The 20,070-nt window shown below is 37.7% G+C and overlaps 1 protein-coding gene across 1 annotated transcript in view; it reads left to right on the top strand.

The window, feature by feature from the left end:
- The window catches only part of LOC147881750 (Pleckstrin homology (PH) domain superfamily protein), a 121,153-nt gene extending 119,390 nt beyond the window's left edge, over positions 1-1,763 (top strand). The window contains exon 11 of the mRNA XM_087401425.1: positions 1,129-1,763. Coding sequence (XP_087257551.1) covers positions 1,129-1,272 — 144 coding nt within the window. The 3' untranslated portion in view covers positions 1,273-1,763. The remainder of the gene's footprint in view (positions 1-1,128) is intronic.
- Positions 1,764-20,070: the final 18,307 nt, after the last annotated feature.

Below are 20,070 nucleotides of genomic sequence, written 5' to 3' on the forward strand. Positions count from 1 at the left end.
CGGGGTCGTGCACCCTGAAGACTCTAGCTGTGACGGAGTCATGCACCCTGAAGCCTCTAGCTGTGGTAGGGTCACCCACTTCAAAAGCTGCAATGGGTTCCTATGGAGTGGTTGGCCTAGCAACCTGATCTGATACCTACACCACCCACATTAGCACACGGCTTCAGAGGTTTGTAGGATGATGTCTGAGCGAGAGTTGTGCATCTCTGCAAGATGGCAGAAAACCCATGTCTGAGCTAATGTCTGCCTGCCCTTTGCTTCCATAAGTGACAAAACTTTTCAAGTCATAGAGGGTGCTAAATAGAGTGCCCATTTGCTCCTATTGTGCTGCATGGCAGCTACTAGGTCATGAGTAGGGACTGAACTGCTGTTTTGACATTTATTCCATGCTACATTGTACACCTTAAAACGGCATGAATTAATGAGCTGAGTAAGGGACTACATGCAGTGAACACATTAGGACAAATTGTTTTTCTAAATGGGCCTGAATGGTACAAGAGGATAAGTGTTCAGTTTCTTTGGATTAACTCATTTGGACTAGGTCGATCAGCCTTTTACCATGAATATGTGTGCTACTTGAAGATGATCGATGTTGTTAGTCACAGCCACAAGGCTAGAAGAGGCGAAAAGTTCAATTAGTTCACCTGCGGTGTGTTTCTTATGTTGTAATACAAGGCTATTGTTAAGGTAGTCGCACTTAATATCAGTCTGTGTCTCCAGAACAGCTTACCCAATATATATCTGCAGTAATATTTTTGTACAAGTAATTTTGAAACAATTTGGTAGACCAATTTGTTCAAAGAGAGGAATCACCAATTTTCAAATTTCGTTGATTGCGTGGACAGAGCATAGAGCTTGGTTAAATTTTGTTGTTAAATGGTCAGACCATACAATTTATAAGGGTCTAGGGTGTGTCATAGCATATCCTCGTAGGGCCTTTCGTATCTCGATCCGATGGCCTGCTCTTTTGAAGTGCCCTTTTGCCCTTGCTAGTTTCATACACCCTACTACAAAAGAAATCTACGGCCTTGTCTAGCACAGTGTTTATGCAATTGTCCCATTTGCAACACTCATTTACTAAGCTTCTTTGGACTGATGTTGTCTTGTTTTCTTTGGTTCTCTTTTCAGCAAACGGAGAATGGAATGCAAGATGGAAAAGTACAAGAAAATAACCCCTCCAAAGCTAGACTATACTTATTTAGGCTGAAGAATCCAGATGAGGCTGAAAAGCTTGTGGAAGCCATAACTGTCAATGCTCCGGCAGGGGATTAATGCCTTGTCTGTCAACAAAAGAAACTGCTTGGCTAATGTGCTGGCATTAAGGAGCTTGATTCCACACTCAAAGGACATCATTGCAGCCTTGAATGTGGATGCTTATGGATACAGGTGATCTTCTGTGTTCGGGATCCGTGGCCTCGTCTCTAAAGTAGGATGGGATTCATGGTACACTTCAGACCTACTCTCACTACAAGTTATTTCTGTCTGAAACTCTGTATTCAATCACCAGATCCAAGCTCTTCCTCCATTGAAAGTAGGAGTGGCTGTTTGTGGGGAGATGTATGCTAGGAAGTTTCCAGAGTAGGGCGGATGCAAAAGTATGGAGAGATCTCTTATGATCGGCAGAATTGCGATCAATTGCATCACAAACATGGCATTCCCACTATTGGATGGGTTTTACTGGGTTTTGTTACTAAAAGCTCCAGACTTGAAATTTCATTGTAAAGACCGTTTTTGAAGAAAGCATGAAGGTGGGCACCTTGCTATACGAGCACTTGATTTTTTCTCTTGCCTTTCAAATGTAAAACTAAGGGGCAATGATCTCATTTTGATATTCAAAATTTGTGATCACAATTGCTAGAAATATTTTGAGGCCATTGATAAGGCTTTATGTTTTAAGCACATTGATGTCAGCCCGTCCAAAACAGAAATCGACTTGACAGCATTTTTATTTTTAAAAAAAGTTGCTGCCTGAAATGTACTTCGATATGCTTCTACATGATGATTTACCCAGCTTGAAAACAAAGATAAGGACTAGCTTCTTTACTAAATCTTCTATCCTTGGCAAATCTTCATTTCTTGAAAGCAGAGACATATAACCATGTTATTCTCTTTTTATTATATGGGTTAAAACTTGTTTGCCCAGTCTAGTGTTCTTGGATTCCTTTTCCATCCGTTCGATGGTTATATACATACTTTCAAGTGTTTCTGATTGTTGATTTGTGTGAACTTGATTGCTCAGTCTACTTTGCTCGGATTCTTCTTCCATGCATTCAGTGGTTCTCGCAGTTTCACCCGTGTGACGTCAGTTATAAACATTCATTTAGCAGAGCTTTTGCTATTCTAAAAAGACATTAATGTTTGATTTGACGACATGATAATAGCAAGAGCTGCTTAGCACTAAACTAAAATAGTATATGACTCTGTTAATCATGTGACATTTTTTGGAGTTCATGATGTTACATGTTGTAACATCACCTACTATCATGAGCTTACTACTAGCTTGAATATCATAAACAATAGTTGGTGAACTTAAATGACTCATAAAACACCACTATCAACCAAGCCTAAAATTGGTGTGGTTGTCTTGTTTCAAATGACATTGGTTGGCGTTAGTCCAATGAGGAGTCATGTTGGCCACATCATTTCCGAAGATGGAATGGCAATTGACCCTCGAAAAGTGGAAGCAATTTAGGGCGCGAAAGCACCAAGGAACATCAAAGAGCTCATGCAGTTTGTGGGATAGATTAAATGGTACAAGCAGCTCTTAAGATGTTTGTCTTATGTGTGCCAGCCACTCATAAAACTCACAAAGAAGGATACCTTGTACATCTAGACAGAGGAACAAGAACAAGCTTCTTGATTGATAGTGAATAGGTTGGTGGTATCTCTAATATCGCAATCACTAGATTTGGCACTTGATTTTCATGTTGTGGATGATGTTAGATATTGCAATCAGAGCTATTCTAATGCAACAAAAATGAAAGGGTGATACTAACTGTTGTATCACGCAAGCTAAACTTTGCCATTGGTAGCATATAATTATTCCATAATATTCTGTCCATGAGCATGTTTATTGCTAATACCAAAATATTGATGTTGACCATGGACATCCAACACTAATACACAATATTAACATATCAAGCACATTAACCTCCAAAACAATGATGCAACGTATATAAACACATAACACCACAACCAAGATCATAAAATCAAGGTTGCATGGGGAGTGGCTAGCAATCTATAAATGAAATTGATTACGAGTGTTTGGAGTCTATTTGCCTTGTGTGACATGATGCTTGTATCATTTCACTATATATTTCCATCCTAGGAAAATAATGAATTTCTTTAAGTGACTTGTGAAATGAGGTGTCCATTGGAACCTATGATAATCAAGTTATCATGTAAAGATCTACTACAATAATATATTGAGTAGTTCTTTTGATGTATAATGATGGATCTCAGCCCTGATGGTTGAAAACCTAGTGCAAGAAAGGGATTGCAAATTCGTGCATTCCATTCCATCCACATGGTATTTGTTCAACTCATAAAGTGAATTTTGTAGCTTGTATGTAGAATTGTGTCATGTAGGTTTTCTCATCTAGGTATTCATTAAGGAAAGTGTGCTTAACATCCATCTCGATGGATAGGCCAATCAAATTGTGGTAAGGACAATCATTGTTTAGACAGCGGTCATCTTTGTAATTGGTGCAGAGGTCTCTTCATAGGCTATTTTGTATTCTTGCACATATCCCTTGGCAACTAATCTGCATTTATACTTGTTGTCAATTGCTTTGTTTGATTTGTGAGCTTGACTCTCTAAACCCATTGCAACCAATGGGCTTTTTCTCTTATGTAGATCTATCAAAAGCCAATGTGTAATTCTAAAAGCATTGTCTTTGCTTGGTGTTTTAAAAGCATTGTCTTTGCTTGGTGTTTTGGAACTTGCTTTATTTCTTGGAATGATGTTGTTTCTTCTATCATTATTTCTTTGTGCCATGAATGAAAAACTACTTTTGTAGATCCATCTTTCTAGTTCCATCTAATCATGAGCAATCTTCTCACATTGGTGGTGGAACTCTTAGTTGGCCATAGTGGTTGCAATATCAACTGCATATGGGATCTTTTCGTTGCCTTTACTAAGTTGTCATGATTGATTGAACACTTTCTAAATAAGCTGAAAATTTACCAAAGGTAATTTGTTGAATAGTTGGAGTCAAAGATGTTGCTATTAAAACTATCATAGGTTGATGCAAATATGATGTTCTCATTAATAACATCTCTACAAATGATAAGCTTTCTATTGACTTATTATGGACTTCATATCCAACTAATTGTGGATTTTATCTAGAATGTGTGCATATGCAAGAGAGCCACAAACTCTCAACATGATTTACAATCATTCTGTTGAAAATAGACTTATGAAAGGCCTTGAACCCTGCTTGTCTACTTGAGTGAAACCAAGCTTTTATAGTTACAGGATGCAAACCTCTTGTGTTATAATATGCTCAAGTAAACATCGTGGTTTTGATAAAGACATGAAAAGGCTCTCTAAATAGACAATATCCTTACGAGCCATGTGATTACTTGCTTCAATTCATCATTATCCAAGTGCTTTGTACTACTACATGATGTGAGTAGAAACAAATAAGTAATTGGTGCTAGGCTTTGTTGTCTTGGGGCCGATTCTCGTTTTCTTCATTAGCAAAATTGACATTTGGTCTTCTATTCTAATGTTAAACTCTATTGAGCTATCCGTTTGCTATTAAACTCTAATGGAACTTCTCCATATTTGCTATTATATAAGAATGTCAAATATGACTTTGAAAATTGGTGGAGCACTCTGGTGACCATGGCTGTCTGAAAGTACTCCTAGTCCATGTCTAAATCAATGCAAATTTGAACTAGTCTTTTATTCTTTGTTTCTTTTCTAATTCATGCCCACCATCGGTCTACAAGGTCTTTTAGTCAGAAAAGGTAGTCGAGATATGTTCTAACTTCAAATTATTTAGCAAATTCTCAAGCACTATAGTCTTGGACATGTTCTTGGCATTGATTCTATTCTCTATTGCTTTCCATCCATTCGATACTAATGTCTTTCTTTGATGATCAGAATCATGGTGTCCTTGACATAGAAATTGATGAGATTGATTGTAGATTGAGTTCTTTATTGTTGTTTTACTAAGCTCTTTTGCTTCATTAGCTTTATCAATGGTGTTGTTGAGCTTTTTCCAAAAGGGTTGTAGTTTTTCCCATGAAAACGCTCCATAGTTTCTCCAATTGGAAGATTCTCACAAGTTTGAAATTCCGATACCCATAATTATTATCATCCAATTTGCTATTTTGTCCAATAAATATTATATTGCCATGTGATTTTGCCATGTTCATCCAAATTGATGAAATTTGGTGATTTCATTTTCGTGATTGTTGAAGATTATTTATTTCGTAGAATAAAAGAAGCTAACAAAGGCAAACTGAAAATTGATCAAACTAAATCAAGATATAGTAGTACTAAATACCAAAACTAATACCAAACATTACAAGGGTTATACTTTTGCAAAATATTCTAAAAATATAAAAAATGCTTTTACAAGTCTAGCATTTGATATTCTAAAGTTTAAGTGAAGACTCCACTAAAATTTGATATAAGATGAGCAAGTTATGCCTTGATTTCCAAAAATAGAGTATTAATATCTAGACGCACTAACAACCATGAATGAAGAGTCCAAGAAATTACTAAAATGTGTTCAATCTGATTTAGAATTAAAAATAATTTTTAGTGTGAAATTGTGGTGAAAATTGGATCCAAATTGAATGCTAAATGACCAAGATATGAGCATTATTTAACAACTATCATGAAGCAAATTGATTTGGGGACCACTTTGATTGAATGGTATCCATGACATAGGTATTCCTGTCAGGATATGCAATTGAATTTTGTGGATTTTGATCTCAGACTAATGTAGCAATTTTGCCAACCTAACTAACATTAAGTCTAGTTGGCACAGATTTAAAATTAACATAAATTTTAATTTTAATAAGAAATAAACACACAATTGGAAAATTGATGATATGGTGCATGTGTTCATGTGAACCATGTGATTGTTCTTAGAAAAACATAGGTTGTCTAGAAAGCATTGCGTTAATGTGGAATTCTTGTGTGAGGTGACATTGTGAGTGTGATCGAGATGCTAAGTGAAGTGCTTGATGAGGTTAGTTCACCAAGGTGGTAGTGGGTGCCACGAGGTTAATGACTAAATCTCAAGTGCTATTAATGATGAATTGGGAGTATGGCAACATGGATGTTGATGTAGTAGGCAGCTACCATAAGGCAGGCAAGTAAGACCTAGGTAAGGCTTGTTTGGAGTGATGTGTGGAGTAAAGAATGAATGGTACCAACACGGAGGAGCTACAATCATTTTTTGAACGTGTTTTACCTCTCATGTTGGTATTAGGGATTTTTTAAAATTAAATATAGCCATGAATATATGGTCTTGTGGTTTGTGTCAATGATGTGGATGAGGGGAGACTAGGATTTGACCATTATTTCCTATTTTGACATTACTCTCATTTGAAAAATAGGGAATTGATTTCATAGGACTTATCTCCCCTTCCCTCTCCTAAAAAAAGATATATATTAGTGGCAATTGATTATTTTACTAAGTGTTTTATGGCTATCTAACAAAACAATGTTTTTTGAGTTGCAAAGTTTTTGTGATCTAATCATTTGTTAGTTTGGTGAAATATAGGAAATTGTGACTAATCAAGGGATGCATTTCATAAATGTGACTGGGTCAAAGTTAACAAAAAGGTTCTGGGATTGATTATGTGGAAAAATAAAAGTATTCATCTTGTGGATTGGGCATACATCTTGACATACGAAAAGAGTTTGGATTATAGCCCTTATTTTTTGGTATCTGGAACTAAGTGGACTTGGGAGTTCTAGTGCTAGCAACAAAAGAATTATCATGATGAGAAATTGAAACATTTAAAGTTTGAAGGCATTATTGCTCTAAGTGCAATTGGAAGTTCTAGAGCTAGTAACAAAACTAGTATCATGATGAGAAAGCAGACGATTTCAATTTAAAGGAGTAATGTTATTTCTCGCTTTTTATTCTAGTCATGAATTGTTAAATGTTATGGCAAGGTCTCTTTAATGTGGTTGTAACAACATGGTTCAATTATTCCCTACCAAAGCTATTCTCTTCAAAAAATTATTCCCTACCAAAATAAATATTGATAAAATCAAACCATACTATTCTTGCCTTGGCCAAGGACCAAGACTTTATGTCATATTGTCAAAATCAAGTCGTCTTCAAAGAACCGTAATGCTTTTTGAGTTTGCTTGATTTTTTTTCCCTTTTTTAATTTTCCATTTGTGACATGTATGTTTGTTAGAACCTCAAATATCAGGTCTAATGGGGGCAATGCAAGTCCATGTATTATGGGGCTACCATGTGGTCCTAGCACCTTGTGGATGATCCCACATACATAGGTTGGGAAGGTGTCAGTCTAGGCATATAAGGATAGATGCTAGATAAAGGCTCTCACTCTAGTACTATTTGGGTTAGAGAGATCTCTCAAGGTAGCTAGGTGGCATGTGGGGTGGTACTCCATGCATGTGGCACATAGTCCATAATTTGTAGCCACTTCAATTTCACCAACATAACATCAAAGAAAGCACTCTCTGGTCACATTGGTTGGTCACTAGCTCATGTATGTATAAGTGGAATAGTAGATGACAACTGCACATGGTGATAGGATTGAAAAAATGGGTCATATCCCTGAGCATACCCCTAGTATTGACATGTGGTGGTGGTGGGGCCATTTTATGCATAGTAAATAAAAATGATAGACATCATTAATAATTATTATACGTAGCATGGCATGCAATGTGCACTATCTTGTGTAGGTGGAAAGAGACCCATGACCATGAACGCAGGGTGGCACTGATGTAGACTCACCCATGTGGACATACACTTAGAAAAATTCAATAAATAAGAATTAAAAACCCTTATAATTGGTGATGTTTTGTTCTTGGATTGTAGGGTGATATAAGGACCACAAATATGAGGTCTAATGGGCAATCCAAGCCCATGATCTATGGGGCTACCATGCGGCAAACTTTTGCAGCAAGTAGAAATGTAGGAGGTAACTACATCAACAAATGGGTTATGTGCTATACTAAAGAGAAATAAAATTGTGCAAGACCATCAATCTTCAATGATGGCACAAGAGAGACTTAGCCTTGCTATCTAGGTCACATCCTCTTTGTGTAACTTGGTGAAAAGTTGCATCATGATTTGATCGAGTGCACTTTGATTGATTTTAGACATGGCATTCAATCTCCTATAACCTTAATTTTTTCAAAATCTCTAAAATATCTCTACTCTGAGGTTATTTTGACCCTACAACTCCCTATGCCTCAAAATTATATCTCCAAACACTCCTACTCTTAATAAGTTAGAGAGAATAGAATAAAACAAGATAGGATAAGCTTTGGTACCATGTGAGAAAAGGCAAGGTGAGAGCGGAGACAAGGTAGATCACAAACACACGTAGAACTACGATGTACATCTATAAGGTAAGAGAGAACATATATATATATGTATAGATATATATATATATATATATATATATATGTATACATATATATATATGTATACATATATATATATGTATACATATATATATATGTATACATATATATATATATGTATACATATATATATATGTATACATATATATATATATATATATATATGTATACATATATATATATAAATACATGTATATATGTATATGTATATATATATATATATATATATATATATATGTATATATATATATATATGTATGTATGTATGTATGTATGTATGGATGGATGGATGGATGCATGGAATATATATATATATATATGTATGCATGTATGTATGTATGTATGTATGTATGTAAACATTATATTGGAGAATTTGGGAATCTCCCAAGTCCCACTTTCAAGTAAGGGGTTAAGATTCGACCATGTGGTGTAAACTTGAACCCTTATTTGAAAGTGGGACTTCAAGATATTATCTAATAATGGTGTTTAGGATGGATTCCACTTTCAAATGATGGATTCACATTTGACCATGTGGCTAAATCTTAACCATATTTGGAATTCCCAAACTATTTGAAAATTCCAAATTCCCTAATAGAGTGCTTAAATATATATATGTGAGAAAACATAATGGAAAAGTGAGCAAAAAGAGAGTGAGCTAAACATAGATCACTCAGAATGTCAACTGAACTGAAGTGAATGAAGTATGAGTACAAGGAAAGAGATAAGGGGTTTCATCTAAGTGACAAAACCCTATCTAATCACTAACCGTAGTTAGAGATTAGACTGTGGTTAGGGGGGGAAACCTCTAAGAGGGAAAAGTGCCCCTAACTCACTTATTACACCACACCAAAAGAAGATAAGTTTAGGGCACTGCGAAATGCCTCAAACTTCTCACATGGAAGTGCTTTGGTGAAGATGTCTGCAACATTGTCATGTGTTGACACATAGATCATATTGATCTCCCCTACATGCAACTTCTCTCTGACATAATGATAATGAACCTCAATGTGCTTTGTGCGAGCATGAAACACAGGATTCTTTGCCCACTGCAATAGCACTCTGACTATCAGTGAGAATAGGAGGACCCTCCAATATGAGATGAAGATCAGTGAACAAATGTTGTAGCCAAACACACTCAACTATCGCTATGAAAGTTGCCCTGTACTGAGCTTCACATGAGGAAGTTGCCATTGTAGATTGCTTCTTGCTTAGCCAAGAAATGCAAGCGTTGCCCAAAAGGAAACAATTACCACTAGTGGACTGCCTAGTATCATAGTCTCCAACCTAATCTGAATCACTGTAAGCATGCATCTGCAAGTTACCCCCCCTGGGAAACATCAAGCCAAAAGACTTCGTGCCATGCAAATATCTGAAGATGTGTTTTATAGCCTGCCAATGTGTTGTCTTTGGGTTGTGCATATATCTACTCACCTGAGATACTACATACTGAATATCGGGTCATGTATTGCAGAAGTAGATGAGGCATCCAACAGCTTGGCTGTAAAGTGTGACATCCACTGATTCACCTGCATCATACACAGTAAGCTTCAACCTCGGCTCTATGGGAGTGGCAATAGGCTTACAATCATGCATGTTGAACCTATTCAAGGGTTTCTGCACATACTTGGATTGAGACATAACGATGCCATGCTTGTCTTGTATAGACTGGATCCCTAAATAAAAATTTAACATGCCCAAATCTATCATTCAAATTCAGCTTTCAACTTACCTTTGAAATATGCAATTATATCCTCATTTCACCTCATGAGCAACACATCATCTACATAAAGAATGATGACCAAAATATCCCCCCATCCTTCTTGATGTAGAGGGTGCTTTCTATAGGACTATTGTGTAATCCCTTACTTGCCAGGAATGCATCAATCTTGGGATACCATGCACGTGGGGCTTGTTTCAGCCCATATAAAGCTTTGTTAAGCTTGCATACTTGAAGTGCATTTCCCAAAAGGTCAAATCCAAGAGGTTGTTGACATAAACCTCTTCCTGCAAGTCCCCATTAAGGAAAGCTATTTTTATGTCCAACTGATGGACATTCCACACAAAATTTGCAGCCATTGCAATAACTGACTGTATGGTGGTCATCCAAGATGTAGGAGCGAATGTCTCCTCATAATCCATGCCCTTCGTATGTGCATAGCCTTTGGCAACCAGCTGTGCCTTGTACCTGTCAATAGACCCATTTGGTTTCCTTTTTACCTTGAAAACCCACTTGGTACCAATGGCATGCTTACCTGGTGGCAAATCCACAACATCCCAAGTCTGATTTTTCTCTATGGACTGCAACTCATGGTGCATGGCTTGCATCCAATGCACATTATCCTTTGCTTCTTCAAGAGAGTCAGGCTCCTTTTCATCAAGAAGAGTCCCTGCATAAGCTCTCTCAATCAAAAGAGCCCCCCATACATGCCTTACTATACTATGAGTCTTGCCAAGCAATGGAGCTTCAAGCCTACTCTCCTTGAGAGTCTGAAGCGACAAATTGAGGACTATTTTGGTTGTGTGTATCTCTTGAATCTCTTGCCTAACAACTTCATCTGCACCTTGAGGTGGTACAAAATCAGTCAGTGGTGGCTGAATCGGGGCATGTGGATCTGAAGGAGGTTGCTATAAATTCTGAGTTTCAACGGGGGGAACCAAATGCTATAGGAAGCATCATATGAAGAAGCTGGAATATGAAATTCAGCATGTGTATGTGCTGAATTATAACATCTCTACTAACAAAAATTTTGCGTGTAGTAGGATTGTAGAGACGATAGCCTTTTCTTTGTGAACTACATCCCACAAAAATGCATTTGAGTGCCTTATCTGACAACTTGTGTCTAAACTCCATAGGCACGTGAGCATATGCAACACAACCAAAAACTCTGAAATGGTCCACTGAAGGCTTTCTCCCATGCCATGCCTCATAGGGAGTGATTGTCTTCAAAGCCTTTGTAGGAGCCCGATTCAAAATATAGTTGGCACACATGAGGTCTTCAAGCCAAAACCTATGAGGCAACTTCTTACTTGTGAGCATGCATCTATCCATCTCCATGGTAGGATTCTTTTGCTCAGCTTTGCTATTCTGTTGAGGTGTAAGCCTCACTGTAAGCTGATGTGTGATGCCTTTTTCCTTCAAAAATGCCTCAAATTCATGAGACATATACTCTCCCCCTCGATCTGTGTGAAGTGTTTGCACCTTGAGTCCTGTCTCATTCTCAACCATAGCCACAACGTGTTTGAAATGCATAAACACTTCTGATTTTTCCTTGAGACCATAGACCCAAGTGTACTTGGTGAAGTCATCTATGAATGTAACAAAATAGAGATAACCCCCAAAAGTAGGTGTCCTCATGGGACCACAGACATCACTGTGAATAAGCTGTAATTTTCGTGTAGCTTCCACTGCACCATCCTTCTTGAAGGGAAGTCTATGCATCTTGCCAAGGATGCAACCTTCACATGCATGAGGAGGAGGTGACTCCAAAGGAGGCAATGCATGAACCATATCATGCCTCTAAAGTGTCATTAAGCTGCCATAGCTCATGTGCCCATACCTGGCATGCCATAACTCCGCCTTCTGCATCACAACAGTGGGAGTGGTAAAATTGATAATGCAAGATCGGATATTTTTCATATAGATCAAGCTAAAAAAGACCCCGATACAAAGTGCCAGACAACATCAAAGCATAGTCATTCTCTTTGTCTCTGACTACGCACTTGTCATCATAAAAAACAACCTAAAATCTTCCTCTATTGAGTGAGGACACTGAAAGCAAAATAGAGAAAATCTGAAATTCTAAAATCTGTGCCATCAATGGATGTGAGAATAATGTCTCCCACTCCACACATTGAATAAGAAGAATTATTCGCACAAGTTACCTTCTTTTTGGTGGGTGGAGGATGCAGAGATACAAACAAACTCTTCTTGGAAGTGATGTGCTTTGAAGCACCACTGTCAAAATACCAAGTATGAAGTGTCTCATTAACACTAAGAGAGCATGCATCCTTTGAAGGATCATAACTGCAAGTCAAGAAAGCATATAGGTCATCATCATTAGTGGCTGTAGCATCTGAACTACCCACTGAAAAATATGAAGTGTAAAACAGAAAGGCATAGTGCTCTTCCACAAAGTTGGTTGCTGCATCATCTCCCCCATCATGAGAATGTGGAGCTGATGCAGCTGACACAGCCATATCAGAATCCATTTTCTTCTCTTTGGCTATGCGCTTCTTGCATTTTCCAATATAATGACATGGCTTCTTGCAATAATGACAGATGCCCTTCTTTTTTTTCTTATTTGTATCACCCTTTGCCTTATAAGGGGGTTTCCATTTTTTGAGCAGAAATCCTTGAGCGACGAGCGGTATGTCAGAGAATATGGCCAAAAACATTATTCTTGGACCTAAATGTAGTACATCACGTCACCAATATTATTCCAAGGAATATGTATATTTAGGATTTAATTATTCAATGTGAGGGAGACTCTGATCGTAATATGTTTAAAACACATGTACCAAACCCAAAAATATTACAAGATAACAAAAATATCAAAGAAATAGCAGTTAAAAATGTCAGGGAATCTTTCATTGTTATATGTTTAAAACACATTTACCAAACCGAGCTTTATTATAAAATGACAAAACGGTCAAAAATTACGCCATGTCACACACTAACTCAGTTGCACCATTCACATAGTGACAATTTGAGGTGCAGCATATAGCCACAAAATGGCAGCGCAAAACTATAGCAGAGTGAAAGACCCATGCAGACATGTCATGACCACAAAGAGTACACAAAACCACAATGTGGTGAGTAGTGCCTCGGCACAAAATGTTTTCTATCCATAGAAGACTACAGTAGTAGGTACGTATGTCCACATCACGGGATTCTTGAAAGTGCATTGTAAAGCTCTTGTTTTGTCATTGATGCTTGGTGGACCTCTTTGTGATTTTCTGCATCTAGACCCAAGTACTCCAATAGTATGTGGTAAATGTGCTTGCAAGGAATGTAACGATCCAATCTTCCAGACCTAAATAGGAAGTCGCAATCTTCCAGACCTAAATAGGAAGTCTTTGCAAGTGCAAGATGGAAAAATAGATATGGTCATTGTATATTGAAGCCCCCTCATGCGAGACCTAGTTGTACCAACAATAAACTCCACGTGCTCCTTAGGCTCCACCTCATTCACATGAAGAACCTCACATTCCATAGCCCTTGCTAAATCCATCCTTGCCTGCATATCTTTACTTATTTTTTTTCTAAAGACAACTCTCTGGCCCTCTCGAAATTCAGGCCTTGCTTGATTCTCCAAACATTTTTTATGGCCCTGCTCAAATTTCCTTGACCCTTTTTGAAGTGGTTCTTCCAGAACAAATCCTCCTTCTATAAGAATATGCAACTCTTCCAAGCTAATATTAGTTCCTTCAACAACCTTCCACTTTGCCAGCACTAATTCTTGCAACGCCTCAATTGCTGTTGTTGGATTCCAAGAGTGATCCATGCTATCCCCACAGAACCAGATCATTTGTAACTTTACACCTATCGGTGTTCTAATCCTCCCAAAAAATGAAGGTCGAATTGCCCACTTTGTCTGATGTATTTGCACCTCTGCCACACCTTGTTCACAACCATCAAGATTGTTATTGTCAATCACAGTTGAACCTGAATGTCTTCTTCTTGGCACTGGTGTGCTAATTGTTTGATACTCAGGTCTGTGGGAGTCATCTTTATGGATTGCAGAGGACATGAATTTTGGTCTTTTCTTTTGTACTGTTCTAATATCTCCAAGGTCAATCCCACCTTCGTGTGCCACTTCAAGTTCTGTAGCCACATCATTTGTAAGGTCAATGAAATTTCTTTTTGAATAGGATTTTTTACTCCACATAGACTCTCTTCTTCTCAGTTTTTGCACTGTCGGACCTTCACCAATACGTTTGCCTCTCATGTAGGATCCTTGTTTACTACTTTGCAAGATTACTACAGTCATGTCAGTGATGCATGCATCATACAACGACACATACTTGATGCCATTGTTTGTGCTCAACCAACTACCATGGATTGATTCAGACAAGTTAGTCCTAGGAACAAGGTAACGTTCTTCAGCTTGACCTATTTTAACATTTTCTTTAAATACTATACATGGAAAGTTTGTACTGTTAGAATTGAATAAATATAGTTGGTATTTAACATATGCCACCGTAATAGTGTTCCAATATAATTCTTTGAATGAATATACATTAAAAAATGTTGCAAAAAGGCTCGCTCACACTTTCCGCTCGTGGTTTTCTGCTCAGATACTTGTAAAACCCACCTTATAAGAGGGCTGTCCTGAATCAGCTTTATGCTGATTTGTGGGCTGATTAGCATGTGGCTTTTGCTGCCCTTTATCCTTGGGCTTGAACTTGGAGAGCATGGCATGCTCGCCAACTCGGGTTGCCATATTTCTACGTGTTTGCTCCTCCTACAACAGAGGTCCTACCAACTCGTGAAAAGAGAGAGGTTTGCTGCCCCCCCTCAATGACAAAATCAGCAAGGTGTGGAAATCGAGATAAGACTTAGGAAGAGAGTTCAAAGTGGTGGTAATCATCTGTGAATCCGGAATGACTTCATCAATATTCAACAACTGTTTCCTCAAGTCCTGAAGCTTTTGAGGTGAGAATTCATGGAATCTCCCTCATCCATATGCATATGGGAAAGCTCTCGCTTTAGAAAGGAAACTCTAGCATCATTTCTTGCTAAACATACTCTCTAGTATCTCCCAAGCTACGATAGATGTCTTGCATGACCGAATGTGAGGTATACTGAATCTCTTGACAGAAAGAGAAATTACTGAAAGAGCTTGTGCATCTCTAGAGTCCCATCTTTTCTACTCTGCTATGGGAGCTCTTGGAGTGGTTGCTCCAACTACTTATGCTGCATTTGCACCTCTACCAGTGACAGGTGTAGCTACTGTATCTAGTCTTGCTTCACTAGTCTTGCTTCATCTCCATTGACATAATCCCAAAGATGTCTGTTGCCAACCGAGACATTGCGAACCATGAAACTCCACAAGGAGTAGTTGGTGCCATCCGACTTATCCTCCTGTGTGAGAACTCCGAACACCTCATAGGGTTGTTCTAAGCCATTTTCACCAGATAATCTCAATAAACATAACAAACTGACCAAGTAAAATCCCTTCCTGGGATATAAAATGCACAAGTAAAGTCTGCCCACAGTGACAAATACTGTCATAGCCTATCAAAGGCTCAAAATGCACTTCAATACTATATTGGTAGAGTCATACGGATTTTCGTACTGCATGTCAGATATATACATACATATATACATGGGTGAGTCTTCATTCTCTATTCATACACAAAAACCCTTTAGCAAACATATTGTACAAAGAATGTAGACATAGCACCGCTTAAAGATCTTGATTATCCCATGTCGATTGATAACTTCATATTCCTTGGGTATGTAATCATGGCAAGTCTTCATTCTCTATTCATAGGGAAGGAGATAATGTGTTCGAATAGTTAGTATTATGATCTCATGGTGTCTATTACCTAGCCCTAACCCTATCACTATATTATATATATATATATATATATATATATATATATCTGTATTGTAACATATATATATGTATATATATATATATACATATATATATGTAAATATATATATATATACATAGGGTTAGGGCTAGGTAATAGACACCATGAGATCATAATACTAACTATTCGAACACATTATCTCCTTCCCTATGAATAGAGAATGAAGACTTGCCATGATTGCATACCCAAGGAATATGAAGTCATCAATCGACATGGGACAAACAAGATCTTTAAGTGGTGCTATGTCTACATTCTTTGTACAATATGTTTGCTAAAATGTTTTTGTGCATGAATAGACAATGAAGACTCACCCATAATTGCATACCCAAGGAATACTAATTCATTGACCAAAAAGGGATAATCGTCCTATTCCATTTACTAGGGTATGAAAGGGGCAAGGACTTTAGAGACTCTGTTGTGAAAGTAATGCATGCATGCATAACTCTTAAACTCTTTTTGTGAACTTCAAATATTCAAACGCTAAATCTTTGCCTTAGTGATAAACAAGAGTTGTGATCTTGAGAGATATGTACATAGAGGCGACAAGAGGAGGTTCCATGGGTGGGTATGAGAAGGAGGAGGAATAAGAGGGGATGCAGATAAGGATGTGCAAGGGATGAGTGAGTCCTCTTTGAGAGTAGGTGTCACGGATGCCGTAATATTTTTGGGCATTTCCAGATTGCTGGAGAGCTAATTCTGTGGTTCAAATGAGTGTCGCCATTATGGTAAAAAAAAATTTGGCACTTTGGGAGTGTAGGTCCAAATGAGTGCCTACAAAAGTTTCTCCATGGTATTTTACACACAATGTACCAAAGTTTATATTTAAAAATTGGGCTTTTTGAGGAGGAAATATGGTGTTGATATAAGCACTAATAAATATTCTTGTGTTTTTCAACATTTATTCTCTCAATATACCAACATTAATACCAATACTAATATTGATGGTGATACCACTTTTACATTTTAAATGCTTATATTAATGTCAATACTAATGGAAACTTTGATTTTTTTAGAGAATTTCTGTATCTAATGTTGTCAATACTAATGGAAACTCTGATTTTTTAGGAAATTTTTATATCTAATAGCATTGACAATGGCCCCAATTTGTTGTAATGCATCTCTTTTGTCCAATGAGTGGAGCTCTGGCAATTAAAAAAAAGGTTCTTCTCAAATAAAGCATTCACCTTGGTCTCTTGCACCTTTTTTGTGATACATTATCACTTCCACCACCACATTCCCTTTTTGGGAGCTTTAACTCCTCGATTACCAAGCACTTTCTTTGAGTTTTCCCCCTTTGGGGCTATATGTGCTCCAAAACTTGATTTTTTGTCATATGGATGTTGCTATCTAGAATGGATGGGTGACAAAAAGAAATTGCATAAAGCAAAGTAGTATGAGGGCATTGTTGCCATGCTGATCTACCCAATAGCCATGAGCGGGAGAGGTCTCCACCAATCATACGACGAGCAGTATTATTTTGATAAATCCAAAGGATAGCATTGCACATTCGTGAACCAAAATCTAGGTAGTCCCATTCCACGGTATTAAAAGATTTAGCAATATCCACCTGCATAATTAGCACATCTTGCTCAGTGTATTTTGCATATTCAATGCCTATGTATGCATTAGCAATATTGTCATGTATCTACCTTTGTGGCACAAAACCATACTATTCAACCGATTGACCAACATTTTTGTGATGAGCTTGTAGATAATATGCATTAAGCTTATGGGTCTCCAATCAATGAGGATTTCGTACATTTGCTTTTTGGGGACCAACTTCACCATTCACTCTTTCCATGAGGATGGGAGGAGTTGAATCTCCTAGCAATCATTAACCATTTGAAGGGTTGGGCCTTTGAGTTGACCGCAATATGCACGGAAGAATTCCATTATAAGCCCATCCCATCTTGGGGATTTCCATGCGCCCAAAGTATTCAAACATCATCAAGCTCACTCTCGAGAAAAGGCATATCCATATTAAAAGCATCTTAAGGTAGCCCCACATGCATTACTGTATCCAAGAAAATATTTCTAGCCATAATCTGCATTTGAGTCTATGGCAATGATGTTACAAACAAATGGCCAAAATGTTCCACACACTCAATTTCAACTCAAAAGCATCCATACTCCTAGTACCATCCAACCTTTTAACCCAAGAAGTCTTTGCATGGAAAGCTTGGAAGCATATGTATTCATACCAAAATAGAGGCTCATCCAAAGAGGTGAACGATTAGAAACCAGAAGAGAGTGGTCCACCCACAATTCACATGTGAAATAATTATTTAAGTCAGCATGGATCAAGTACTACCTATCAAGTCGACCCTAGAACTACCAGTGTGCATTATGATGAAAGGTAAATCTCTTATCACTGGGTTTTGTCAAAACCCAAAGGTTAGAAGCATGTAGATGATAAAGCATATCAGCCCAAGAGGTGCGTTCCATAGTTAGCATACCAGATTGATACATTGTGTTATCATCAAAATTTGGAGCATTATTGAGATCTCCTCAAAGAAAGGCATTGCCACACCATGGATAAGCTACAATCTCTGACCATAAACTTGTTCTAAGAGCAAAATCCTACTGGGCATATACCGAGACAAATTTATATATTTTTCCATGGATCAGGAATTGTATTACTAACCATCTACCATGGGGATGATTAAAAGCAAGACAAGGATTGAGATCATGTTTGCACATCAGCAAGGTGCTAGAATATCCATCGCAACCAGCATAGAAAATATCATAACTTGCAAAATGCCCATTTTTGCTAACAAGCATGTGTTGACTATGCTCTTTCAAGCAAACTATATGCAACTTCCTTTTATATACATAATGCCAAAAGAGCTTCCATTTTTTGGGATCAAAGAGGCCTTGCACACTATAAGAGAAAAACTACAAAGGCACATACTAGAAGAAAAAGAATTGTATGAGGTGAAAAAAGCAAATTAGCAAGCATCATGTGCCATGACATCAATGCTATCAACCATATCATGTCCAAGCTAACTAGAGGTGGCTATACTATGTTTCCATTTAACAATGTTAGTCCATAAGGCACCAACTACAATAACTTCACGGGATGTAGTGGAACCAAAAGCAACTTCACAATCGTCCCATGCTCTTGAAATTGGAATCTGCATAGAAGCCGATCCTAATCCTTTAGAAGTGTGTCCACCATCTTGATGTACCTTTTCTTTTCCCTTTGCTTGACTATTTCCTTTGACATTATGCATGTGTTGAGGCTGAGGCCCAGGGGTATTAGTATCCATTTTACCTCTGCACTTCCCATTCTGCACCATTGTGGTTACTTTATTGGGTGGGGGCAAATATGGCTGCAATATTGCCACTGGGGGAGGTTGATGCAATAAAAGAGGTCACTTTTAGACACATGGCCAAAATTTGTGACATTGGTAGCATGCTCCTACAAATACTCCCCATTTAAGCTCAAAATATTTAGCATCCATATTCACATTTTCAACCTCTATAGCAATAGAAGGTATAGTAGGCGTATTTGTGTCCCATAAAAGAAAAAATCTATTCTCACTCCCTATAGGACAAGGGGGCAAATACTTTACCAAAGGAGGCAACAATAAAAGGAAGATCTTTTCACATATATTCAAGCAAGTTAACCACCTCCACCCACACTGGGAAGCTATGTCATATAAGAACTTGATAATCTTTTACACGAGACCATGGCAAGTCATGTCCCATCTATGTGCCAAACATCAATGGTGGCAACTCAAGCAAGGCATTCCAATGTTTGGGCTCAGTGTGAGTAGCACTTCATAAAAGCCAGGTGTAGCAAAATACACACCCCCCACAACATGTCCTTGCATAACAGCTTTTATCCATTTTGCAGCATCATTTTTTGA

Source organism: Dipteris shenzhenensis, chromosome 30 (assembly GCF_047967505.1).
Source record: "Dipteris shenzhenensis isolate YYH24624 ecotype China chromosome 30, Dip_SZ_1.0, whole genome shotgun sequence".
Lineage (NCBI taxonomy): Eukaryota > Viridiplantae > Streptophyta > Polypodiopsida > Gleicheniales > Dipteridaceae > Dipteris > Dipteris shenzhenensis.